At 41.3% G+C, this 27213-nt stretch overlaps 1 protein-coding gene across 2 annotated transcripts in view; it reads right to left on the bottom strand.

Moving 5' to 3' along the window:
• Positions 1-27114, bottom strand: part of Stk4 (serine/threonine kinase 4) — an 88206-nt gene extending 61092 nt beyond the window's left edge. Inside the window, exons 1-7 of one of the 2 annotated variants that reach the window (XM_040732700.1) lie at positions 21776-21856; positions 20846-20972; positions 19968-20234; positions 16585-16713; positions 11734-11848; positions 9111-9275; positions 411-578 (exon numbers count right to left, since the gene is read on the bottom strand). In XM_040732700.1, the coding sequence (XP_040588634.1) occupies positions 411-578; positions 9111-9275; positions 11734-11848; positions 16585-16713; positions 19968-20008 (618 nt within the window). In that variant the 5' untranslated portion in view covers positions 20009-20234; positions 20846-20972; positions 21776-21856. Of the gene's footprint in view, positions 1-410; positions 579-9110; positions 9276-11733; positions 11849-16584; positions 16714-19967; positions 20235-20845; positions 20973-21775; positions 21857-27001 lie in introns of those variants that run through there. The other variant, XM_040732699.1, reaches the window with a different exon arrangement.
• Between the last annotated feature and the right edge of the window lie 99 nt (positions 27115-27213).

The following is a 27213-nucleotide window of genomic DNA, read 5'->3' as shown; positions in this document are numbered from 1 at the left end:
GTAAGCGCAAAAGCACACTGAAGAAGACAGGTAGTAAGTGGTATCTGACATCTAGTGACCCAATGGGGAGTCACAGAACATGATTCAGCAGAAAGCCTATAGTCACAAAGCTAAAAATGTAGTTATCTACGCTATTAAAAGCATATATCATGTATATAATATGTAAGTCAATCTACACATTTCTTTTGCCTATGTCTTTCAAGGAGACTATCAAGACACACATTCTAGAATGAAAAATGGACTAGATTCAAATTAATGATTGACTGCATTTAATGCCAGGGGAAGAATACAGTAGCATTTATCATTATATAACACTAGCTCATTTCCTGTTTGGAATATAAGCAAGGAAGATGTCAAGTCACTTTCTACTGATAACCAGTAACTAGTCATCCAACTGGTTGCTTCCTTACCCGCATTGGGTGGATATCAGCATATGGGGGCTTTCCTTCAGCCATTTCTATGGCGGTTATTCCCAGAGACCAGATGTCTGCCACGCAGTTGTACCCAATTTCCTGAATAACTTCAGGGGCCATCCAAAACGGTGTTCCTATCACTGTATTCCTCTTTGCCATGGTGTCCTAAAATGGAAAGGAGAAGACCAACACAAAGCATGAAAACTACTGAGAAGAAGAAAATGTTTGAAAATTGAAACTGCTTTGTTTATGCCCAGTCGTACAAGAGTGGCACAACTTTCATGAGAGAAACCAATTACACTTTGCTTAGATTTAATTAAGGCCCACTCTATGAGATGGAATCCATACCTGATACTGTTAGTGAGGCCGAGAACCTAAGAGTAGATAGGTCATCAGCCCCAGGGGAACATTTCCTTTACTCTGCCACATGGACACACACAGCAATGAACAAGTCCTCATGGACACATACAGCAACGACGTCTGTTAGATCTGAAGACCAGTGCATCACTAGACCGTTGCCAGAGAAGCTGCTACAGTTAACAGAGACCCACCACAGCTAGACAACATGCAAAAAGTCAGAACAAGTCCCACCCCTGGCCACGAAGCTATTTGCAAATAGCAGCTGCTGAGAGGAGGGAACTCGGCTCTCTTCAATGGGGCGACACTGGGTGTGTCATCCATGCGCCAGGGAAGTGACACTGGGTGTGTCATCCATGCGCCAGGGAAGGCCTCAAGCTCAGGGGAGACAGCAGCACAAACTGAACTCCATGTTTTCTAATTGTGTGTGCTTGTTTGATTTCTCTCCTTTTTTTAAAGACAGAGAAGAGGAGAAAAATATGATTCAAATGTATTGTATGAAAGTCTGAAGGATCAACTACCAACATTAAAAAAGGAAAAAGAATGAATGCCTTCTTCTTGAAACATACCTAAAAACAATGCTCGAGGCATAATGAGACTAGTCACTAAAGAAATTCAAATGGGGGGGCTGGAGAGATGGCTCAGAGGTTAACAGCACTGGCTGTTCCTCCAGATGACCCAGTTTCAATTCCCAGCAACCACATGGCAGCTCACAACTGTCTGTAACTCCAAGGTTTTCTTGGTCTACATAGCAAGTTCCAGGACAGCAGGGCTACCCAATGAGACCCTGCCTTAAAAAAAAAAAAAAAAAAGGCTGGGCATTGGTGGAGCATGCCTTTAAACCCAGCACTTGGGAGGCAGAGGCAAGCAAATTTCTATGAGTTCAAGACCAGTCTGGTCTACAAGAGCTAGTACCAGGACAGCCTCCAAAGCCACAGAGAAACCCTGTCTCGAAAAACATAAATAAATAAATATTACAATAGATACCCATATGCTGAAATGCTACATTAAAAGTTCTCTAAGAGGCAGGCATGGTGAACACTCACCTATAATCCTAGTACATTAAACATGAGAGACAGAAGCAGGGGAATCTTAAGTTTGAGGCTAACCAAGACTACATAGCAAGCCCCTATTTCAAACAGAAATAAGCATGAAAGATGTGTAAAACATTACAACACATACACACACAAAAAGCAGTTTACAAAATGATGAATAACACAGCTTTATTTCTGTGAAAAACAAAATGATAATCATGACAATGCAACAACCATTAAAAAGAAACCACCCTGTGTAGAAGAAAAACCAGCCCAGAGCAATAAACATTATTAATAACAGTCACACCTAGAAGGCAGAATTACTCATTTGTCTTCTGTCTTACAGACTTATGTAACTCCCTGGGTTCAATTGTGCACTTGGAAAAATCATTTTAAAAGCTTAGATATAAACATGGTACCAGGTTTGACCTGTAGTTTGAAGAAGGATACTCAGCTACAGCACACACTACACTAATTGCTTGGTCCTTCTGAGAGCCTTGCTACAACCTTAGGGAGAGGACTTCCAAACTCAAGCAAAGATGCACAAGAGCCTTCCTAGTCCCACACTCCTGAAGTGCTTGTGACTTAGATCACATCAGTTGGGAGCAAAGACAGGTGGCACTTCTGAACTGATCTGACACTGCCCATCGTATATAAGAAAGAAAAAAAAAAAAACAATGAAGGGGGGGTGCCCAATGGTTAAGAGCATGGGCTGCTCTTCCAGAGGACCTGGATTCAATTCCCAGTACCCACATGGCAGTTTTAGAGGATCCAATACTCTCACACAACATACATGTATGCAAAACACCAAAGTACATGAAGTAAAACACACACACACACACACACACACACACACAAAAGAAACAACTTGGGATTAACATTTCCTTAGCTCTGAAACCTCAAACTTGCCAGGATGTTTTCAAATGGTGATACCCAAAGTTGTTTTTACTAGATTTCAACCAGAAATGGATACTCACATAATGGAAAATGTTTTGAAAATTAAGTGACCAGTGTATCCTAAACTCCAATTAGACCTAAGTTACAAGGTTACAGAGTACAAGAGAGCAACAAAGAGCATTAAATCCAGAGAGAAAACCTGGCACACATACCTAAATATGCACACAATCAAAAGTCAGTCAGATTCATATGCCACGGACAACTTAAAATGCTTTCAAACTAGCATACCAAAAACAAAATATCTCAAAACTACAAAGCACTGGCCAAATATGATGGTGCATGCCTTTAACCCCAGCATTTGGGGGTTGAGAGAGGCAGATCTCTTAATATTCAAGGCCAACCTGGTAAACATCAAGGTTCTAGATCAGTCAATACTACATAATGACACCCATAAAGAAAAGCACTAAAAGCTAGGTAGCCATCTGTAAAACTCTAAACTTAAATTCCTACCTTATGTTTTTACCAAATAAAGATAATCCTCAAATATAAGAAAACAAAACCCAGAGGAATTCTGAAAGTATAGATGAACTGCTATATGATGCTGGAACAGAACATTGAAGACAAAAATCCAAAGGGTTCTACATAAAATTCAGAAAGTAAGGGGCAGGAGAGCTGGCTCAATGGTTAGAGCACTCCCTGGTCTTCTGGGGACCTGAATTTGGTTCCCAGCACCCATGTACAGTGTCTCACAACAACCTGTAACTCCAAGGCCTGCTTTTGGCCTCCACAGCCATCTACACTCAAACACACAAATCTTTAAAATACAAATTTGAGGTGTCTGTGTCTTTTAAACCCATATCAAAAAACTAGCAAAGGGAGCCGTTTCAACCACGGCAAAGGAGGAACAATTTAACAATGTCTTAGTTCTTAGTTCTGGATTTACCCTTCTAACGAGGGGGAGAGGAGGGGAGGGGAGGGGAGGGGAGGGAGGGGAGGGGAGGGGAGGGGAGGAGAGGAGAGGAGGAGGAGAGGAGAGGAGAGGAGAGGAGAGGAGAGGAGAGGAGAGGAGAGGAGAGGGAGAAAAGGCAGAGAAGAGGGAAGGGGAGGGAGAGGAGGGGAGAATCTGAGCCTGCAGAGATCAGAGGACAACTACTGGAGTGAGTTTTCCCCTCTGCCATGAGCCCGGTGGATGGAATTCAGGTTGTCAGGCTTGCAAGTTTGTGCTGTTACCATCTGAACCATCTCTTATAACCAACAAATACATTTTTTCAACGGGTATTAGTTTACACTTGTAATCCAAGCATTCTCAAGAGATTGAGGCAGGAAGGCCAGGCTACAGGGAATTCCAGGTCAGCCTCAGCTACAGTACAAGACTGTGCCTAAAAAGGAGGGGAGGGGAGGGGAAGGGAGGGGGAAGGGGAGGGAGGAAGCCGGGAATGATGATGCACACACTTGGAAGGCAGAGGCAGGAGTGCATGTGAGTTTGAGCCAGCCTGTTTTACACAGCAAGCTCCACGCCAGCCAGGCCTACAACAGTAAGACCACATCTGAAAGAAAGAAAGAAAGAAAGAAAGAAAGAAAGAAAGAAAGAAAGAAAGAAAGAAAGAAAGAAAGAAAGAAAGAAAGAAAGAAAAGTACAGGGCACTTTCCTAAGGAAAAAATCAAAGAAATGCTTTAAAATGTGAGCATCCTATGTTTACCACAGGAGGACCTTGTGGTGGGACTTAGAAAACAACACCAGCGAGCACCCAGTGTGCAAGAAGGATGGAGTCTAAGGCCAGTCTGGGCTACAGGAGACTGTCTCCAAAGCAGAAAAAGAAACTAACTGCAGATTTCTGCTAACGATGGTAGACTGAACAAATACATCTTATTTTCACTTCTTCCCAAAACCATCTGAAAATGCAAAGCAAAGCCACGAAGCTCGGTGAGCTGGAAGCAGACGGCTGACTGAGCGGACAATCAAATGGACACTTGAGTCAGTCACTGGGAAAACTGGAGCAGCCCAATGCCTGCACAGACCCTTCCAAATGGCTTAGAAACTGCTGGCATTGAGAATGAGAAAAGAGGTCCTCGAAACAACCCTGGATTGAAGGACTCGGGAGGATTTAGACAGCAAGACATCTAATTCCAGAATTCAGGAGGCTAAAGCAAGGGAACCAAGAGGTCCAAGCCAGCCAAGGCTGTACTGAAAAGTCCTTTCACAAAAATAATCAATATATACAGATGGCTAAAGGAAGGGCTCAGCAACTAAGAGCACTCCCTACTGTCAGAAGACCTGAGTTTGCCTCCCAGCAGCCACATCAGGCAGCTCACAAACACCTGTTACTCCAGCTCCACAAGGTTCTGACACCGGTGACCACTCTCCCAAGGGCACCTACACTCACATGAATGTACCCATTACAGAATACATGCATACACATAAACAAAAATAATAAAGACAGCTGTGGTGGCACATGCCTTTAGTCCTAACACTTGGGAGGCAGAGGCAGGCAAATCTGCCTGAGTTTGAGGTCAACCTGGTCTATACTGCAAGCTCCAGGCAAATCTTGCTACAAGGTAAGACCCTGCCTCAAAAATAAAAATAAATACAACATTTGTTAAAATGAACTACATAAGATGAAGCAGCTCTCACGTGAAGGAAAAGGGCTTCCCTTGCTTTGTCTGCATTAGCTGGATACACACTCCCTAGAGAGAAAAACTGAAGATCCCCAACAGTGAAGTTGGGGGAACACTGTGAATCAAGAATAATGCTAGCATTTCTATACTAACTGCGAAGCCACCCTCACCATCACTACCTACCACTTTCCAGAAAGCAGCCAGAGGGCTGCAGTCTGGTAGAAAGCCAGTCAAAGAAGACCCTAACATAGTAGTACTGGAAGCCCAGATGATTCTTTATAGACAACAGTTGCACTCTGAGTTAAAAAAGAAAAAGAAAAACTTTTTGTTTTCTTTAGCAAAATAAAGCATGTTCACGGCAGAAGTTTGAGGGTTCTTGCTTTTTGGGGGGAAGGGGTATAGAGGTGACCAATAGGAGCTAGAGACAGTAAAGGGTCTAAGGTCCTGAGGTCTAACACAGTGAAAGCCAGGCTCGGGAGGCCATCTGCAATCCCTGTGCTCTTACTGGGAGACGAGAGGTAGAGACAAGTGAATCTCTGGTGTACGCACCACAAATAACAAACATGCCTGTCTCAAACATTAAACAAGGTAAAAGTCAAGGACTCACAACCTACAACCATACACAGGAATGCATACACACAGCTTTTAAAAACGAAAACTACCAATAAATAAGTTCAGCAATGTAGCAGGACATAATATACAAAAATCAACCATACCCACATTCACTAACAATGAATAATTTGAAAACAAGAGTGCTCTACTTAAAGTAATATCAAAAAGAACAAACCACTAGACAATGAACTAATCAAATTAACTGAAAATGCTTACTGTACAAATGATAATATTGATGAAAAATGTAAGTAAATGCAAAAGCATCCTGGATCTATGAATTAGATGGCTTAATACTAAGATGGTAACATTTTTAAAACTGATTTATGGGCTGGAGAGATGGCTCAGAGGTTAAGAGCACTGACTGCTCCACCAGAGGTCCTGAGTTCAATTCCCAGTAACCACATGGTAGCTCACATCCATCTATAACAAGATCTGGTGCCCCCTTTTGGCCTGCAGGGATACATGCAGGCAAAATACTGCATACATAATAAATATTATTGTTAAAAAAAACTGATGTATGGCCGGGCGGTGGTGGCGCACGCCTTTAATCCCAGCACTCAGGAGGCAGAGGCAGGCGGATCTCTGTGAGTTCGAGGCTGGGCTGGACCGACAGCCTCCAAAACAATACAGAGAAACCCTGTCTCGTAAAAAAAAAAAAAAAAAAAAAAAAAAGCACTGATTTATGACTCAATGCAGTATCTACCAAAATCCCAATGATCTCTTTTGCAAAAATAACCACTAATCTAAAACTCAGAGAGAAACACAGGATCCCAGAAGAACCAAAACAGTCTTGAAAGAGGAGAACAAGGTTGAAGGTCTCACGTTTAACCAAAGCTGTAAAAATCAAGACACTGAAGTATTGAAATAATGACCTACATACAGGCCTACAGAATACACCAAAGTACCATAAATAAACCCATACTTGATTATCAGCAAGTATCAATACATAATTCAACAAAAGAAAAGCTAAAGGCTTATCAACAAATTGTAAAGAGAAGCTTTTTCCTTGAGAGAATCCTTCCCGCCAGCCTGGTTCTAGAGCCGCATCAGTCCCAAATAAACACACAGGAGGCTATATTAATTATGAAGCTGTTGGCCCTGCTTGTTTCTTACTGGCTAGCTCTGACTTAAGTAATCACCCCATAATTGTTAATCTAAGTATGTCTCTTACTGGAGAATAGTTGTGGGCTTCCTACCCCATAGTGGTTACATCTTGAATCTCCTTGTGTGTCTCCTACCCAGAGTCCTCCTGGACTCCTAGTCCTACCTATCTAGATTCCCTATTGGCCAGACAGTGCTTTATTGACAAATGCACAGGACTTCCCCAACATCTCCTCTTTTCTGTTTAAACAAAAAGAAAGGTCTTAACTTTAGCATAGTCAAATTATATATAACAGAACAGTTATCAAGTAAGAACAGTTACAACATTTTGTCTATTAACATTTAGCAAGATTTAAAGAAAATATCATCTATCTCATTCTTGTGAGTCCAAAGTCCTATATGTAGCTTATCTCTTATCATAACTAGATTCCCTATTGGCCAGACAGTGCTTTATTGACAAATGCACAGGACTTCCCCAACAAACAAATGATTGAAATGAATGGCTAATGACCAGTTATCAATACACAAAAGAATATATCAGGATACCTATCTCATGGAATAAAAATTAACTAAATCACTAAATACATATAAGATCTTGCACAAGGTCACAAGTTCTTAGCTAAAGCACCAGAAGCAGAAGCGACAAAAGAAACTGGACATCACCAAAAGTTAACAAGTAAGATAGGTGGTGGACAATGGTGGTGCACACCTTTAATCCCAGCACTCAGGAGGCAGAGGCAGGCAGATTTTTGTGAGTTCGAGGCCAGCCTGGTCTACAGAGTGAGTTCCAGGACAGCCTCCAAAACAATACAGAGAAACCCTGTCTCGAAAAACCAAAAAAAAAAAAAAAAAAGTAAGAGACAGGCATGATGGCATACACCCTTAAATCTCAGTAGTTGAGAGGTAGAGACAGGCATATCTACAGCCTGGACTGGTATACATAGAGAGTTCTAGACCAGTCAGGCCTACACAGTGAAACCTGATCTCAAAAAAATAAAATAAAATAAATAGTTTGTAGCTGGGGAGAAGGGATAGTGAAGCATACAATATTCACTGGTCACCAAGAGAGCCCTTGGCATGATATTGTTGGAGATTCATGTTTATCTATATAAAACTGTTTCCACTTTTCTACAGACTTTTACATTTGGTTGGTTATTTTACAAAATAATTCTAGTCCTCCTGTTTTGAACAGCTTTGTCACAGGCAAGCGCAAGCAAGACAGAAGGGAAATCAAGAGCCAACCCGAAGCAAGCAGGAGTGCTTCCAGTGTGGTGACTGGACTGCTTGCGGGCTGGATGGGAGTCTCTGCCTTGCTGAAGGAGAGCAGCCTGGTTCTCTCTGCCTTCCTTTTATGTCCTTGACATATTAGATTTAAATTAATACTAGTGTCTTATGTTAGTTTCCATCTTTATAGGCATAAGTTAAACCATGAACCTGAACCCCAGAAAAGACCTAAAACTCCTATTACCTATTTGGTAATCTACTTGTAAATTCTACAAATTTGTACTAACACAATTAAATCAAGTATTTTTTGTTTGTTTTTTAATAAGTAGGGGCTGGATGACGTCTCAGTCGGTAAAGCATTTGCCATGTAAGCATGAGAACCTGAGCACAACTCTCTGGCTCCACACAAGAAGCCAGGCAGTTGCTACAGCACATATCTGGAATCTCAACCTGCAGAGGCAGAGGCAGGCAGACTCCTGGAGCGCACTATCTGAGTCAATGACCTCCAGGTCAGTGAAAGACAGAAGTCAGGAGGAGAACAACTAAGAAAGCAGTCAATCAACATGGACTCTGGTTTCCACACAACACAAATATTCACCCCCAGGAATACACATGAGCACACTCTCTCTCTCTCTCTCTCTCTCTCTCTCTCTCTCTCTCTCTCTCTCTCTCTCTCTCTCTCTCTCTCTCTCTCTCTCTATCTATCTATCTATCTATCTATCTATCTCTATCTCTCTCATACACACACACACACCACATAACATCACACACGCACACAAGTAAAATCAATCACTCAATGGAATTGCATTCTGGGGCACTGCCTGAAGTACTGGTACCAGTCACCATTTCCACTTACTGTAAGTTGACCTGCGACTCCAAAATCTGCAAGCTTTGCATGGCCTTCTGTGTTGAGCAAAATATTTCCTGCTTTGATATCTCGGTGTATTTTTCTCATAAAATGAAGATATTCTAGTCCTTTAAGAGTTGATTGCAATATTGTAGCTATTTCATCTTCTGTTAACTGAAAAACAAAAAACAATAAGAAGTTTCAACCCTGTTTACACTGCACATCAGCCATGCTGTTTCCTGAAAGTTCCAGTCCTTCTCACTCCTTTCACCTGACTATTCCCTCTCCTCTAAGGCTCCTGTTCATCCACACATCTGGGCTTTGGCTTTCTTCACTGTCTGTCCAAATGTTGCTCATCGGAACAGCAGAGGCCCTTCCTTCTCCGTGCCTGGTCATTCTCTGTTCCATTATCTCACCTTGTCAGCAAAGAGACAACCTGACATACTCCGCAGGCTTCCTTATTACAGCTACACATGCCATTGGAAAATGCCTTTTATTGCTTATTTTTTTATCCCAAGCATCAAGAGTGGACAATGAAATAGCTCTAGAACAATGTGGGTCAAGATATTTACATTTCAATTCATAACAGTGGAGACATTACAGTAGCCACGGAATAATTTTATGGCTGGGGGTCACCACAATGTGAGGAACTGTATTAAAGGGTCATAGCATTAGGAAGGTTGAGAACCACTAGGCTAGAGTGGCTGTGTGCTGACTCTGCAGATCACACCCAAATCCTGCACAAAATCCATCCAGCTCTCACTAACTCCCAGTATGGTAAACAACACACATTCAGGAGTAAGCTGTGGACAAAAAGATCCAGCATGGGCAAGACCCAGCTTGTACTTCTGGCACTACTTTCTTTTACTTTTATTCTAAGATTTAAATTTGCATAATGAGAACTAAAAATGACGGAAAGCATCAAAACGAGAGCAAAAATGAACCCCAATGGAAGCAGTTCAACATTAGAAACCTACAAAACCAGATGCCACCTCAGCAGCAGCACTGACGCTCCAAAAAGGAGATGTGCCTGCAAGTAAACGTGAACAGCAATTCCTAAAAGAACATAATCGGGGATTTAAACTCTCTCACAGGTGGTCAGACCTTAGCCCAACCCATCGTGACTTCTTTAGCTTTTAAATACAGCTAACATCTACTTAGATTTAATTATACAGTAATTTTCTGCTTAAAGTAAACTTTTCCCCCTCTCGTGGGCTCTTTTCTAGTTTCCCCACCCCATGTGGATAGCACTTATAAAACATGAGAAGCTAAGATCCACCTCAGAACAGACCCACATCAGAGACAGCATGTGGTCTCTGGGCAACCTCACTTAACACAGCTATCATCATTCTACCGTGATCATTTTTTTGAGACAGGTTCTATCATGATAAATATTTAAAGTTTTTATATCTTTCTGTGGTCATATTCCTTTAAATTTAAACAGTACTCTAGACCCCTGTGGCTAGAGGCTGTCACACTAAATAGTTTTTAACATATAGCAAAATAATTAATAATTAAGAACATAAACTAATAAACTAGTATTAAGATATCAATAGGTACAGACATCACCAGTACAGTTCATTCTGGACTGATGAGGGGGCAGAAACAATTTGGTGCTACATACAAAGCCTACAGCTTCAATTTTAAATCAACAAATTAGTCAAGCTTTCGACTTCTCTTAAATTACTTATTTCATTTTTTGAGCTTATAATCATATCATCTTCTCCCTTCTTTTCCTCTCCAAAGCCTCCCAGTCTTTGCTTTCTTTCAAATTCATGGACTCTTTTATGATTGTTGTTACATTCATATATATATATATATGTATATATATATATATATTCCTAATACATAAATATAACCTACTCCATCTGTATGCTGTTACTTGTATACATGTTTTCAGGGCTAACCATTTGGTACCAGAAATATATATTATGTTAGAACATTATTCTTGGCTAAAGAACTTACTACTGTCTAATAAAGAAAACATACAAATTCTCAATAACATAAATTAAGAAAATGATATGATACAAAATTCATAACTTGAGTTTCAAAAGAGTCCCATCTTATAACTTATATAATACTTCATGATTTACAATATACTTTTGCATACTTAAGATAATTTTTACATTGCAAATACTTAACATGGGGATGCCCACTCCCATTCTTACAACCAAAATCAAAACCACCCAAGAGCTAAAATTTCCCATTAACAACCTACACAGAAACTAGAATTGTTTTTCAAATCTCGTGTCAGATGACTCACTTTCTTAGAATCTAGACATGTTCCTTCTGTATCTGCAGTAACACTTAGCCACAGTACTCTGACCTACAAGACCCAAAGCCATCAAGCCTGCCCACCTGTCTAACTCAAGTTAGACCTCCTCAAGTTCCCTTTGTCTAATCCCGTCTCAGTGGCTGCACTTCCAACACCAAACATACCAAACACACTGCAGTCTCGAGTCTTCACATTGGCTGGTTCCTACCCACAGTGTCCCTTCAGGAGATGCTGCTCCTGCTGCTCTGCCTTCCAAGATCCTGTACCACTTTCCTATCACTAGCCTATGTGTAGAATGCCTAAGAAAAACACGACAAAAATACTAGACCAGCAGCCCCTTCTAGGAGGTAAATTTACCGTCTTGTTTCGTAACCGAATGATATCCGATACAGAGCCAGCCCCACAGTACTCCATAACGATCCACAGGTCTGTGTTCTTAAAGTAGCTGCCATAATATTTGACTACATGAGGGCTGGAGAGAAACACAATACAAATTAGTGAAACACCCTGCAAACATTTCAATTCATTCTATTCAATGCATGGAAAGTAATTTCTCATGTAAAAAAATTATTATTTCTAGCTAGGACTAACACAAGCAATCTCCTGATAAAAACATGAAATGGAATCCATTTTCGTAAGAATAATAACATAGATTCAAAACAAGAAAACAGCGTAAGTGTATAATCCTCAAAAAATATCAGAGTCTCAAAAAATGAGCTACTGACATAGTAAAAGAAATCAGATACAATTTAAATGAGCATCCAATATGAGGGAACTTAAATAACTGCACCATAAGTCCATGGAACGTGTTAGAGGAATGTTTAATAAATAACTTAATATACCCTGGGACAGGAGACTTGGCTTAGCTGTGAAGAATACTTCCTGATCGTCCAGAGGATCCCCAGCACCCACATGGTGGCTCACCACTGTCTGTAACTCCAGCTCCAGGGGATCTGATACCCTCTTCTATCCTCAGGAACCAGGCATGCAAGTGGTACACAGACACACACGTAGACAAAACACTCATCACACCCATACACGAAGAGAGAGAGAGAGAGAGAGAGCGCATGTGTGTGTCTATTCACAAGAGAAAGAGGGATAAGCTATAAAACAATCACAGTTCACAGTTAAACCCCACAGAGACATGGTAAGATATACCAAGGGATATATAATGATGACGATTTTACCCAAATGAAAAGCAATCTCTTTTTCTTTTTTCTAAAAAGTCGTATTATAATTGGGAGTAACAAAATCATCACTATATAATATAAAGAATGTTTATTATTAATACTGGAACTTTAGGTCTTAAATTTGGAGACACCAAATAAGAAGAATCTGAGAAGTCAAGCACCCCAGTAAAATGAAAACTCTGCTTGACAATTTGTAGCATTAACAGCTGGACTGCTGTTAGAAACCAGGTTGCATAGCAACCAAAGATACTAAAACTACACTGACTTCCTGGACTTTCCCTTCCCTTCAAATGTCCCTTCATTCTCAGGACATATGCCAGTGACAAGGACAGAAGGAAAACACCACACATAAAATGAACATTAGTGCAAGCACAGGTAATTGAGTTCCTACGGCTCACAATAATCCCCTTGAGTGCTCTCTTCCCTCGCCTCCTGTAGTATTTTCTTTATTGTCCAAACACACTGTTGGGACATGTTCTATACAGTCTTGTACTGTCAGCTAGAAGTCTGAACTGTACAAGCCTGGCCTATGAACTCCCAGAAAATGGAGAAAAACCACTGATATTCTTCTCCAGCTGCTTTAATAAACCAGGTAAATGTCCCCAAAGCCCTCCCCTACTCAAGACAGTGACACAAAAATAAAACAAACTAACAAAACTCTCAGAACACAAGGATTCTGCCTTGTCTTTTTTTTTTTTTTTTTTTCTTAGAAGGCTTAACCCAGAAGGATCTTCAAAACGTCACTTCTTAGCACAGGATACTCTTAGGTTCAGATTCCAGCACCCACATGACAGCTCACAACTGTCTATAACTCCAATTCCGGGGGTTTGATGCCATCTTCCGGCCTCCACAGTCTTCAGGCACACGTGGTCCACATACATACATGCAGGCATATACATAAAATGTAAAATTAGCCAGGTGTGGCATCGGTGGCAGCACATGTCTTTAATCCCAGCATTCAGGAAGCAGAGACAGGAGGATCTCTGTGAGTTTGAGGCCAGCCTGGTCTACTGAGCAAGTTCCAGGACAGGCTCCAAAGCTACAGTGTCTTGGAAAACCAAAAGAAAACAAAAGTAAATCTTTAAAAAAAAAAAAAAAAACACTTTAGTTAGCATTTAGAAGCCATTTCCATACTCTGTTTATATATAGTCCCAATTTGTCAAGTAAAAAGAGTGTGAGTAAAGTAAATTGAAGTTTGAGTAAAGTAAATCATACAGAAATAAAGAAAAACTGCTAACTTAATTCTGGCCAATCCAACCAGGAAAAAAAAAAACTGGAGGTTTTTGTATAGTAGACAATAACCACAAAAAAAAAAAAAAAACCCACAATGGGAGGAAGATGAGCAGTAGGTGTACTTCAAAGTTGAGAAGATTTGAAGTCCCTGCAAAATAACAAGATCCATTGCCTCCACATAATCTACTGCTCAAGTTGACAAACAGAGTAATAAACTGATGTCACCAAAATTGACGCTTCAAGTGCAAAACTTCTTCACCCTCACTCCAACTCCCGGGACCTAGCACTGCCGTCAATTTGAATTGTCTCTCACATCTTTTTTTTTTTTTTTTTTTTTTTTTTTTGGTTTTTTTGAGACAGGGTTTCTCTGTATTGTTTTGGAGGCTGTCCTGGAACTAGCTCTGTAGATCAGGCTGGCTTCGAACTCACAGAGATCCTCCTGTCTCTGCCTCCCAAGTGCTGGGATTAAAGGCGTGTGCCACCAACGCCCGGCCAGTCTCTCACATCTCAACTGTGCTGGTTATGCCTGCTCTATTGGTAACCAACTCATGTTGTCATGGAACTTCACAGCAGATCACGTGCTCTTCTGTGGTTGACTTTGGGGCCAACTTCCTGCTTATAGCATTTGACAAATCTTAGTTCCTCAAAATTAAAACACTTAAGAAGTCTCAGCTGGGGCATAATTGGAGACTGGCATGTAGAAAAATGCGGATTGATCCATGTTTATCGCCATGCACAAAACTTAAGTCCAAATGGATCAAAGACCTCAACATAAATCCAGCCACACTGAACCTCTTAGAAGAGAAAGTGGGTGGTACCCTTGAAAGAATTGGTACAGGAGACAGCTTCCTGAACATAACACCAGTAGCACAGACAGTGAGCTCAACAATTAATAAATGGGACCTACTGAAACTGAGAAGCTTCTGTAAGGCAAAGGACACAGTCAGCAAGACAAAAAGGCAGCCCACAGAATGGGAAAAAATATTCACTAATCCCACATCTGACAGAGGGTTGATCTCCAAAATTTACAAAGAACTCAAGAAGCAAGTCTCCAAAACAGCAAAGGACCCAATTAAGAAGTGGGCTGCAGAACTAAATAGAGAGTTTTCAATAGAGGAGTCTAAAATGGCTGAGAGGCACTTGAGAAAGTGCTCAACATCCTTAGCCATCCGGGAAATGCAAATCAAAGCAACTCTGAGATACCATCTCACTCCTGTCAGAATGGCTAAAATCAAAAACACCAATGACAATTTATGCTGGAGAGGATGTGGTGAAAGGGGGACACTCCTCCATTGCTGGTGGGAGTGCCAACTGGTTCAGCCACTTTGGAAAGCAGTATGGAGATTCCTCAGAAAAATGGGAATAAACCTACCACAAGACCCAGCAACTGCACTCTTAGGCATATATCCAAAAGATGCCCATTCATATAACAAAGATGTCTGTTCCACTATGTTCATAGCAGCTTTATTTGTAATAGCCAGAACTTGGAAGCAACCTAGATGTCCCTCACCCGAAGAATGGATAGAGAAAATGTGGTACATCTACACAATGGAGTACTATTCAGCAGAAAAAAATAATGGAATCATGAGATTCGCAGGCAAATGGATGACACTAGAAGAAACCATCCTGAGTGAGGTAACCCAGTCACAAAAAGAGAAACATGGCATGTACTCTCTCATATATGGATTTTAGACATAGATCTGGGGAGTGCCAGCCTACAATCCTATTGCCAGAGAGTCTGGGAAACAGAAACTTCATTTACTGGCTGGTTAAGTACTGAGCTGAACTCAAGAAAGCCAGTATCAGAGAGGAGGACTGATGATCAAAGGGATTAAGACTGGGCTGGTTGAACCCCAGAAACAGCTGACCAGACAAAGGTTAACTCTTGAATCCCAGGCATCAGCCTGGGAATCCAGCATGGGACTGATCAAGACCCCCTGAATCTGGGTGTCAGTGAGGAGGCCTAGGTAATCTATTGAGCCTTGGACAGCAGATCAGTACCCATCCCAAGTATACACACGGTCTCTGGACTCCCATAGAACAATGTGAGGTGCACTCTCACCCTGAACTCTTGGGGAAGGGTCTAGGCCCTGCCCTATATGAAATGACAGACTATGGACACCCCCATGGAGGGCCTCACCCTCCCTGGGGGAATGAGGGGATAACGGGGGGGGATGGGGGGAGGGCACGGGAGGAGGGGAGGGAAAGGGAGAGGGACCTCGTACTGACTTGTGAAGCAACCTTGTTTCTTATCTAAATTTAAAATGGAAAATAAAAAAATATTAATAAAAAAAAAAAAAAAAAAAAAAAAAAAGAAGTCTCAGCTGGAATAAAAAGAACCGTTGATACCTAAACAAACATTCCCTTCTTATAGACCAATCTGATAGTCTATGGTTTCTGGGGCTAAAAGGCATTTGAATTATCTCAGTTATCTCCGCAGAAAATTTTCTCAAAAGAAAGTAAGAGAGCGAGCGAGTGAGTGAGTGAGTGAGTGAGTGAGTGAGTGAGTGAGTGAGTGAGTGAGTGAGAGAGAGAGAAAGCGAGCAAGGAAGAACAAGCCACTGTCTGCCTCTTCCTCATCTCTAAGAGAGCTAACTGATGGAGGAAAAAAACGCAAAAATGATAAACTATCTACAAACATAAAGCTTTCTCATATTTTTCAGAAAATATGCAGTGACCTCACTGACCTCGCCCTTCTGCAAACATCTCAATCTATAGGTGTCAAACTATATGATCACAGCAAACGCAGAAGCTCACTCTGTCAAAGAGTCCCTCGTGTCCTTACCTGTCACACTGCTGCATTATGGAGATTTCTTTGATTATCTCCTGCAGGTCTGACTCCACCGGCACTTGCTTGATAGCAACAATCTGGCCAGTCTCTTTATGAATAGCCTTGTACACGCTGCCATAAGACCTGCAATTGGGAAAGGAGACCACTTATGTAAAGCCAGAGCACCGAGACAAAAGATCAGATTAGCACAATCAACCTACACTACTTTCTATCCCAAGTACCTAATGCTTACAAGCTTGCAAAACTGAGACACCTTAAGTACCTGGGGGGGAAAATGGCACCGTAAAACTTCACATTTGAGCCAGGCGTTGGTGGCGCATGCTTTTAATCCCAGTACTTGGGAGGCAGAGGCAGGTGGATCTAAAAAGCTAGTCCCAGGACAGGCACCAAAACAATACAGAGAAACCCTGTCTCAGGAAAAAAAAACCTTCACATTTGGGAGCCAGGGTGTAGCTCACTGGGAGAGCACTCATCTAGCATGAGCAAGGCCCTAGGTTTAATCCCCAGCATCAAAAAAGTTATCAGGTCTATTTGATAATTACAATTTTCAAATGACTGTAACAGCGTGCATGCACCGTCCCTAATATCTGAAAACAAAAATTTTTTAAAGACAAAGAGGTGACTATTTTACAAGTAAAAATTAAAAGTTTAGAAAGGTCATATGATTTACCCAAAGTCACATAAGGTGATGAGCTTATGATCTAAACCCATGTAGACTGAACACAAAGCTTGTTTTCTCTCCAATTCAACACAATAACACGTGTCTGTTTCCCTACAGCCACTCTATTATCAGTCTTTCTGTCCTTACTCCTCTACATGCTGCAATGTTTAAAATATGCAAACTCATGAAGACCTGAACCTCTTTCATACTAGTATCACATGAACAGTGCATATGAAAATCTTTTTGCCTTCCCTAAATCTGTTTCACCTTCCCTGAAAAGCTTCTCATCAAAACCAAGGTCCTATGTTCATTCAATCTGGGTGCTACAAGAACATTAGGTTTAGAATCTAAAGACAGAAGACTGCATCCTACCACCACTATACAGTGTTACAAAAACATGAGTTAGCTCTCTTGTTCCTGAATTCTTATTCACAACATGACAGAAAAAAAGAAAAGAAAAGAAAAAAAGACCTACAAACTCCCTTACAAGTGGGTTATGGTGCTCCTTTTTTTTCATTAATGTCCAGGGCAGCTCTCAGTGAAATATGAGAAAATCAATTTTTAAATTTCCCAAACACACCAGTGCAGGAGTGGCACACACCTTTAATCCTAGCACCTGGGAGACAGAATCAGGTGGATTTCTGTGAGCTCAAGGCCAGCCTGGTCTACAGATCGAGTTCCAGGTCAGACAGGGCTATACAGAGAAACCTTGTTTCAAAAGACTGAAAAACCAAAAAGAATAAATAAATTTCCCAAACACACCTGTTTCTTTGTACTATCTTGGTGAAAAGAAAATCAAAGTAAAGGATGTGAACTAAAATGTCAAAATAACAGAGTATTTCTCACTGCCAAAAAGGAATTATCTCAATGTCAAAACAGATTTTAAAAACTTCTTTAACCAAATATCTATGAATGTAGAGTACACATAAAGTTCTATCTGAATCCCATGTACGTAAAAAAGAATAAAAAGATGCTCAAAGAGTTTCAAATACTGTTTTACCACAGAAAAATAACTACTGAGCATGTGTAGAAGACCAGCCACTGTTCTTTCTTCCTTGCTAAATAACTCTCAATTAGCATAGCAGTGTGCCAGCCCTCGGGAAAACCATCCTGCCAGTCATGGCACTCCGTTTCTCTTCTGCCAGTGACTGAACCAGCAGCAAGATCTGGCCACTGTATGGCTAGAATTCTGAAGACTTTCTTCCCGGGCAAGACAAGCACACAGGGCTGTCCATTTTCACATGTCACTTTCCTCCTTGCTTTGGCTACTGTCAAGATGACACTTGAAACTGATAGAACCATCTTGTGACCATAAGAACTGCCCAGACCAACCGTTAATAAACCAACTACCCACTTGTGGGAGATTTATTAGTTTGTCACTAAATGCCGTCAGAGTTAGCCACTAGGTGTTCTGTTACTGCCATCGAAAGGCCTTTCTGAAATACTAGCCTCGTATGTCCAAAGCTATCTTCATGCTGTAATGAGTTTTGCTGGGTGCAAAACTCTCCTTTCCCTTGGCACTGGAACAGCAGTTTCCCACAGCTACTGCTTCCCAAAGTTTGCTTTCATTAGAGCAATATTCTTCATAGATAAGCTCTCCATAGCTTTCTGAGTCTTAGCATTCTACAATTTTACTATAGTTGATTCACCACATAAGCTGATGCCTTTGCCCTATGATTAAATATTCAATAGAATTTTCACTCGTTATTCTTATGCATTAGGAATGAAAAGCCTTCCAAGTGGACTTATTTGGTAATCATGACAGTATCCCTACCCTCAAGCCCCCGTCTATCCTGATAGCAAAGAAACTCCAACAAATCAGATGAACAATGAGCAAAGACTCAAGATCCCACATACCACAGTGATCATAATCTGAAGGAGGTAGGCTTTGACAATCACGCCCAAGGTTATAGTTTGAATGTGAAATGTCCCTAACAGGCTCATGTGTTTAAACACTTGGTCCCCAGAAGGCAATGCCCTTTTGGAAGGCTGGGGACCTTTGTAAAGTGGGGCCAAGATGGAGGAAGTGAGCAGGTGAGGGGTGACCTTGAGGTTTATACCACACCTTAAAGCTCCCTCTATCTAGTCCCCCAGGTGTCATCTATGCTCCCACTGCCACAGCTGCACTCTGTGCCAGCCCACCATGCTGGACTGACTACACACTCTCAAACTCAGACAATTCCTTCTTTAAGTTGTTTCCCATCAGATATCCCATTAAAGCAATAGAAGTAGCTAATAATCCACATAAGACCTGACTCGCTACAATGCTAACTCAATGATTTGGTGAGTTTAACTTTCAGAGAATGAACATAATCAAGTGGCTGTTTCACATAACCGTCCAAGTAGGGATGAATGCAAAAAAAAAAAAAATGGAAATAAACAGTATCTGAAGGCCAATACAAACAGGCACAAGTCTCACTAGTCAACAGCACTCACTAGCTATGGAACGAAGGGAACAATTTGTTACTATCTTACGATAGAAACTTAAATGAAGACTTGGAATGTAGCTCAAAAAAAAAAAATTAAAGGAGCAAATGTATAAAACTTGGAAGTAACAGAAGCAAAAGGATGCTAGGCTCCTTTCTAAATATCCCAGGTGCTCTCCGCTCATCTTGGTTCAAGTTGTGACTCTGCCCTGCCATAGAGACACATGACTTCTTCACAACAGCATGACAACAGCTCCAGAACCAAATATGGTTCTTCAGCACAAGCTCACTTGGAAAACAAGCCACAAGTCACTGAGAATTCATAATCCATTCACTGAAGGAACATCTGAAGATGCGGTGGTGTTTGTATTAGAGTAGCACAGGTAAGGAAGGTCTTCTGCAGGATCATGCTAGTTCCATGAAACCTGCCCAGGTTCATTAGGTCAGGATGACAAAAATCCAAGTGTCTGTAGTGTCATTTAAAAGTTCAATGAGATGAAAGCAGGAGAGGATCTTTAGAGGGAAATTCCCAAGTTCTCTGCTGAATACATCTGCATCTAAACACAATAAAAAAAGAAGAAGAAAAAACACAGTTAGCTTGTTTTCCCCCACATTATATATCTGATATTTTCTGCCTACAAGTTCGATAATTCCTACAGCAAGCAGGGTCCCTGCTAAGAACACCTAACTGTACTTGAAGACTTAAGATTTAGTTTTGATTTGACATAGGTCTGAAAAATGCTTCAGCTGATACACAAAATAACAGGTGTGTCTTACTGAGTTTGTGACAATCACTGTACCTAGTACTTTACATCTCTATTATTTCATGCAATACTTTCTATGACACCACATAACAGACATTGTTATTATCCTTGCTTTGCAATGAAGGCTGTGAGAGTGGAGAGTATAGCCCATCTGCTATGCTAATAAATAGGATATCAAGGCTTTAAACCCAGGTCTGTGTGACTTCGGTGTGTGAGTTCTTTACTACTCTAACATGCTCTTATTAGAAATAAAAAAACACTAAGTTAATCACATATGTAATTATGTCCACCAATGTATATCATATTAGATTAAGGGGCATGGACTAATCACTTTCAGTAGAAATGCCAAGCTAAAGCTACAGATCCCAGACAAGAGATGCAGAGTGGCTGCCACCACCTCATACCTTTACTGATGCCATTCAACTGGCAGGGTTCCACCGTCTTGGGCTTGTCTTGGAGCATCACAGCTCATGTTCTTTTCCTTCCTTCCTCTGCTTGATTTTTCTGATGAATCCCAGAGTACTTTTTCAACTGACAGAAAGTTGAAGACTAATGTTTTTAACAAGGAGGTAATCCATGAAAATCTATTCCATGTAATCCAGAATTGCACTTGTCATTACTACAGGTCTGTGTTTAAACATAATAATACTAAACTCTCAAGCAGGGAGGGGAAGGGAGGCTTCACTCAGGCAGAACACTTGCCTGACATGCGTGTGAGCCTGGGCTCAATCCCTAACACCACAGAAAAAGAAAGAAGTACACAGTCAGTCAGCCGTTAGTCAGAGGTATTCTGGAGGGATTAAAATGTCACATACAATGCCTGTTTACATACACATTAACTATCTCTGAATCATATGAATGTATTATCTATTCAAAAGTTAAACACTTAAGGTATCCCTAGTATTTTAATGTACTTATTATAGAAGAAGCAATAAATACACAGAATTAAACTGAAAGAATATGTAGAAGTATAAGAAATTCTTGATGTAGCCCAGCATGATGGTGCATGCCTTCAACCCCTCAGTATATAAAATTGCCTATGTCTAACTCCTTTTGCTTTCCAATTTTTTTGTTTTGTTTTGTTGTCTTTGTTTTTGTTTTTGAGTAAGAGAAAGGGCCTGGAACTTGCCACATAGACCAAAATGGCCACAAACTCACAGAGATCCGCCTGCATCTACCTCCTAAATGATGAGATTGAAGGTGTGGGCTGATATGGGCCATTCTTCCTTTTGTGCAGGCTTGCACTTGACACCATGAGAGGTTCACATCCTTCAGTTAGCAGGCCAGGAGAAAGACTGGGAGCACCAGTCTGCACATATTCTATCTATACTCACCCCTCTCCAAGTTTCTCTAAGACATCAAACACTTCTTCCGGCTGTTTAGTTAAGCTATCTTCATCCAACTTTTTCAGCTGCCTGTGAATAAAGAAATAAAACATAAAATGTATCTTACTTGAAACTAAAAAATAAAGTACATTGTTTATTTTACAATTACTGTTCTAGGAACTGCTCTACAAAGTCTACTTTCTCTACTACTAAAGGTAAAGACAAGCTAAGAGGGTTTTTTTGTTTTGTTTTGTTTTTTAAGATAGACTCTCACTATTGTAACCAAGATTGGAATCAAACGTACAAACCTCTTGCCTCAGTCTCTCAGATGCTAGGATTACAGGTGTGCACCACCATCCCTGGCTCTCTCAAGGGAGGAATTATACTTTTGCTGGATCACCCATAAGTACATTGTAGACCAGAACATGAAGAGCTGCCAAGAATCAAATCTCAACTCAACAGATGTATGAATTTCCTATCGAGAGAAACTGTCCATAGTGGTTCAGACTACCTCAAAACAGTCAAGTTCTCTATGGAAAACAAGCATCGTGTGACTGAAATGTTATAGTATAGAGCCAAACATCAGGTAAATTATTTCTATGAATTTAAATGGCATAGCTATCTCTTCAAAAAGACATTTAAATGTAAAGCTGTGTATTTAAGTCTGAATTGGACTACTGGCAAAGTTTTGGTCATTTTGTCTATACAAAGTTCTATAGGTAACACAGAAACAGGAAGTAGAAAGCAGACATTTATACAGACCCAAAAGTACAAACTGACTTAACAGCAAGGAGTTTTAACAATATCACTAAGACCCTTCCGTCATGATCAGCCATGAACCTTTCACTAGTGCTAAGAATCAAATGGGTCACTCACTATTTCTATACAGCTCAGACTTTGCAGCAATGTTAGACAATCATAATAAACTGGAGAGGTTAAAAAGCAACATTTCAAATTTAAAATCCTGAGACCTCTAATAAAACATATTAACAGGCTTTAGATGAGGAGGGAGTGTGTGTGTGTGTGTGTGTGTGTGTTCTACACAATAGTTTCCTGAAGCTACAAAAGACAACAAAGAAAAGACAGCTCAGGAAATGGTGAAATATGGAAGCAGTCACACTATAAATTTGTTGTGCAGAAGAAAGCTGTAGTAGCTAAACAATTTCAATTCTTAAAAGAAATGACTTTAAATAAAACTAGAAAAATCAGAAGAATATAAAAATTTTTAAAAAAGCCTGACCACATGGAGTGCAACCAACTACCAATAAGCCCTGACCTCAAAGGGGCGGCCCTGAAGAGCTTTATACAGAAAGGGAGAAGCAGAGTGTGGCTCTTGACGTGAAGAGCAACAAAACACACTGACTACACTGACATTTGAAGACTCAAAAGATCCTACAACTAAAATCCCAATGACCTCATAAAAACTCCCAGCTTCAAGACAATAGGGCTGAAGTGAAACTCCCCTTAAAGTTCAGAAGCAATATTTCTACGATCTCAGAAATTAGAGTGAACAGCTCCTACGCCAGGGTTTTTTGGTAAAATCCCCAATCATAGTTGTATAAACAATGGACAATACCTCATTCATCAAGAAGAAACTCTTATACACAGCTTATATAGAGGAGGTCTGATTCTCTTTCAAGTGTTGACTCTTAGCAGCTTAACAAAAGCCAAAGTTGCTATTTCAGAAACCACAGAGAAACAAAGGAAACTGCCTTGGTCCTAAGAGACAGTTGCAAGACTCGATAACACTCAGACTGACTTTAAACAACTGCTCACACGCCTTCTAAACAACCTATGTGAGAGTTTTGTTTTGCATCTAGAATGTTTAAAACACTTTAAATTTAAAGAAACATTACTAACTCTGGTGCCAAATAACAAAGATGGTCAGAAAATATTTGCTAACTGGATCAACCAATGTAGGTGTGACAATCACATAGCCTTGAGTAGCAATCTCTGTGTTCTCTGTGTTATCAAAATAGAATTTCTTTGTCTTTTTGTGAGAAAGGGTTTCTTCTCTCTGTAGCTCTGGCTGTCCTGGAACTGGTTCTGGAGACCAAGTTGATTTCAAGCTCAGAGTTTCGTCTGCTTCTGCCTTCCAGGATGCTGGGATTAAAAGTGCGTACCACCACATCTGACTCAATAAAATTTCACCAAAAATGCTAACTAGTAGGTTATCAACAAACAAAATTTCTATGAAACATCTGCTAAGTGACTGAGTCTTCAAGGACGAGGACTATTACCCAAATGGTGTGACTTTGGCGAACTGTAGGATGATATTCATTCAGAAGTGACTAGTTTTTTCTTGCTTGTAATGAACAGGCCCCGCCAATAAGTGCAATTGCACACACCAAATGTTGGTGATGTTCCTATCCCAAGTCAGCCGACACAAGAATGGCCAGCATTCCAGGAATGCACCCTGGGCCTTGCACTACACCATTTCCCAATGGCAATTGACGTCTTAAAATCACTAACCCTTGCAAGACACCATCCATCATCAGCCACTGAGTCACACAGGCACATCAAGCTCATGAATACAAACAGCATTTCCCGGCACTGAGACTGCTGAGTGGCACACCACCTGATTCTCTCAAAAAGACATCTGTATCCTTCCAAATACAAGAAATGTTATGAGGTGGTGCTCAGATCCAGCTAGTTTTTAATCTATGACAAGTCAGAACTCTCAAAGGCCCATTTTACTTATGCATATTTACCTCTCTAACAGAATTTTACAGATTACAACAAATATAAAAGATAAACTGAAACATTTTAATAACAAAAGTTGTCAGGACCAATGGCTCCTGCCAGCTGAGCCAGCTAGACTATAGTGAGTTTGAGGCCAGCCCGAGCTATAGGGTGAGACCCTGTCTCAAAACAAACAAAAAGGCAACTGAATTAACTATGCTCTATCCTTCATGCAAACATTAAGATTCTAAACGTTAAGGATGTCAGGATGTGAGATTGTATCTGGAGATAGATGACTTTGTAAGCGGAAGAGGTGAGGACAGAGACAGATATGAGAAGAAGACCACATAAAAATGTGGGGGAAGGATGGTCATGTGTAAGCCAAAGACACTCAATTTCAAACTTCCAGCCTCCAGAATGGCAAACAAATAGTTAATTTCTGTTGTTTAACAGGTGTGGTACTTGTTACAGCAACCCAAGCCAGTCAGTACTGATGATAATAAAACCTGGCAGTCCACTAGTTACAATGACCAGGACTACACCAATCATCCAATGATTTGGTCCTGCAAAGCTCTTCTCTTGCAACTTACTACAGTTCTTAAAATCCAAAAGGTAGATTGGGCAGTGGTGGCACACAGCTTTAATCCCAGCACCGGGAGGCTGAGGCACTGGGATCTCTTTGAATTAGAGGCCAGCCTGGCGTACAAAGCAAGCCCAGGATAGCCTGGACTGTTACGCAAAGAATCCCTGTCTTGAAAAAAAAATAATAAAACTTTAAAAATAAAAAATCCAAAAGGTACAAGGATGAGCAAAGTCAAAATAAAAATTTTTTTAAAAAAACAAAAAAAAAAAAAAACAATCAACCCTGCCCACAATCACCAAACACAAAGGGAGAAACAAAACTCACATTGACAATTCTCATTTTACCTAAATGAAGGTTTTGGGGAAAGGAACCAAAAAGAAAGAAAGAATCTAGTGGTTACTGACTGCACACATACGGTAACTATCTGCTAAGATACACATATATAAAGACCCAACGTAGGGGGTAACTTCCAGGGAGATGCTGGAGTAGAGCAGTTATAAGAACAAGGCTTTGGACTAGATCACTAGACGTTAAAATTCCAACTCTGCCCCTTACTAGCTATGGAGCAGCTAATAAATGACCTGCTGCCCTGGCTTATCATCTGTGAAACAAGGATATATGGATACCCTCCTTATGCATTAGTTGTGAAGGTCAGTGAGTTGGTAAGTTATACCATTTCACAGTACCATTTTTTGCAAGTTCAAAGCGGCCAAACATGGCAATTTCATATGATTGAACAGGAGAGACCCAAAGCAATTAAAACAGTGCCTGGCACCCTGTAAGTGCTACTCTGTGTGTAATTAATGGTCGCTGCTATTACAGTCTCAGCACACCACACTAACAAGGTATTTGTTTTATTCCATGTTTGTGTACTTCCAGCAACCCCCAAGAGTGCTCCCCAGGCTTCAATGCCCTCCCTTCACCTCTCAGTTGCCGGGCACTCCCTTCTTCTGAACACTTCCTATTTTAGTGCTCACTGTGCTACAGGAAGTCAAATGTCTTCACTGTGAAACCGAAGTTTTTAGCTGCATCTGGGAGAAATATGACTCCCTCGGGCTCTATGCTCTTTTCTCCAGGTGAGGGGGAGTGGTCCAACACATCAACTTCCTAGAGCCGGTCATCTTGACCCAAAACAATTCCAGATACTTCTAGAATCTGGAGTTGACAGTATTGAAACAGAATTTGGAAGGGACACAGTGTGGCTGTCTTCTGTGTCTAAACTCTATTTATTGGACCTCGGCTTACCCAGCTCGGGTATTTTCTTTCCTTATCTATGGTCCAACTTTAGGTTTTGGAAGGATATGGAGAAAATTAGGCAGACACTCAAGACATCAGCAACAGAAGGCTCCACCGGTTCCACCACCATCATCATCCCCAAATAGGGATGCCCCTAGAACACCCTCCACGACCCTCTCTCCATTACTAGACCCACGAAACTTTGGTACTGCCACAGTAAGGCAGATAGGAGCAATGACTTTGGACAGGGCCACCAGGACACAAAATGCCCACTTCACCTCTTACTATGGGACCCCCAACAATTTTTCCACCGCCTTCTGCTTCAGAAGCAACGCAACAGACCTTTCTTTCCTCCCCGCATGGTCTGTGGGACTCAAGACCCTCTCAGTGAGTCCTCGCTCATCCCAAACGGGTTTGCTTTCATCCACCCTCAGCATCCGCCCCTAACTCCTCGAGTCTCTTCTTGGGGAGCTTTCCCCGGGCTCGGCAGGTGTCCTCCTAACTTGCCCGCATGTTGCTCAGGGGAGTCCCCCACAGAGAGTGCTCCCTGTAACCAAACCCACTTTCTATCCCGGCCAGCGGATGCTCCCTCACTCAGCAGGTGCTCCTGCAGCCCGGTCGCCTGTCTCGCGGGTCCCTCTCCGCCCGGGGCTTGCACACGGGTGTCTCCCCTCAGCAAGTTCGCGCCATCCCTCCCCACCCAATTCTTCTCCTCTCAGGCTACGGCCCCTCACCTGCGCGGCGGGTTCCTCAGTTGCACGGTCTCCATAGCGCTGTCGGCAGCCGCCCAGAGCGCCTCAATGCTCCATCCTCCCGAAGCCCGCCCCGCAAACCCTCCCACACTTCCGCTTTCCGCCCCTACCGGAAGCAGCGGGAGGGGTTGTTGAGCGGAGTGGGTCACGTGGTACTGTGGCGCGCAACTATAGAAGCCAGAAACCGAAGGTGC

The sequence above is a fragment of the Mesocricetus auratus genome, unplaced genomic scaffold, assembly GCF_017639785.1.
Source record: "Mesocricetus auratus isolate SY011 unplaced genomic scaffold, BCM_Maur_2.0 Super-Scaffold_100028, whole genome shotgun sequence".
In the NCBI taxonomy this organism is placed as follows: Eukaryota; Metazoa; Chordata; class Mammalia; order Rodentia; family Cricetidae; genus Mesocricetus; species Mesocricetus auratus.
Note: the sequence above shows the minus strand (reverse complement) of the source record. Positions and strands in the feature narration are given on the sequence as shown.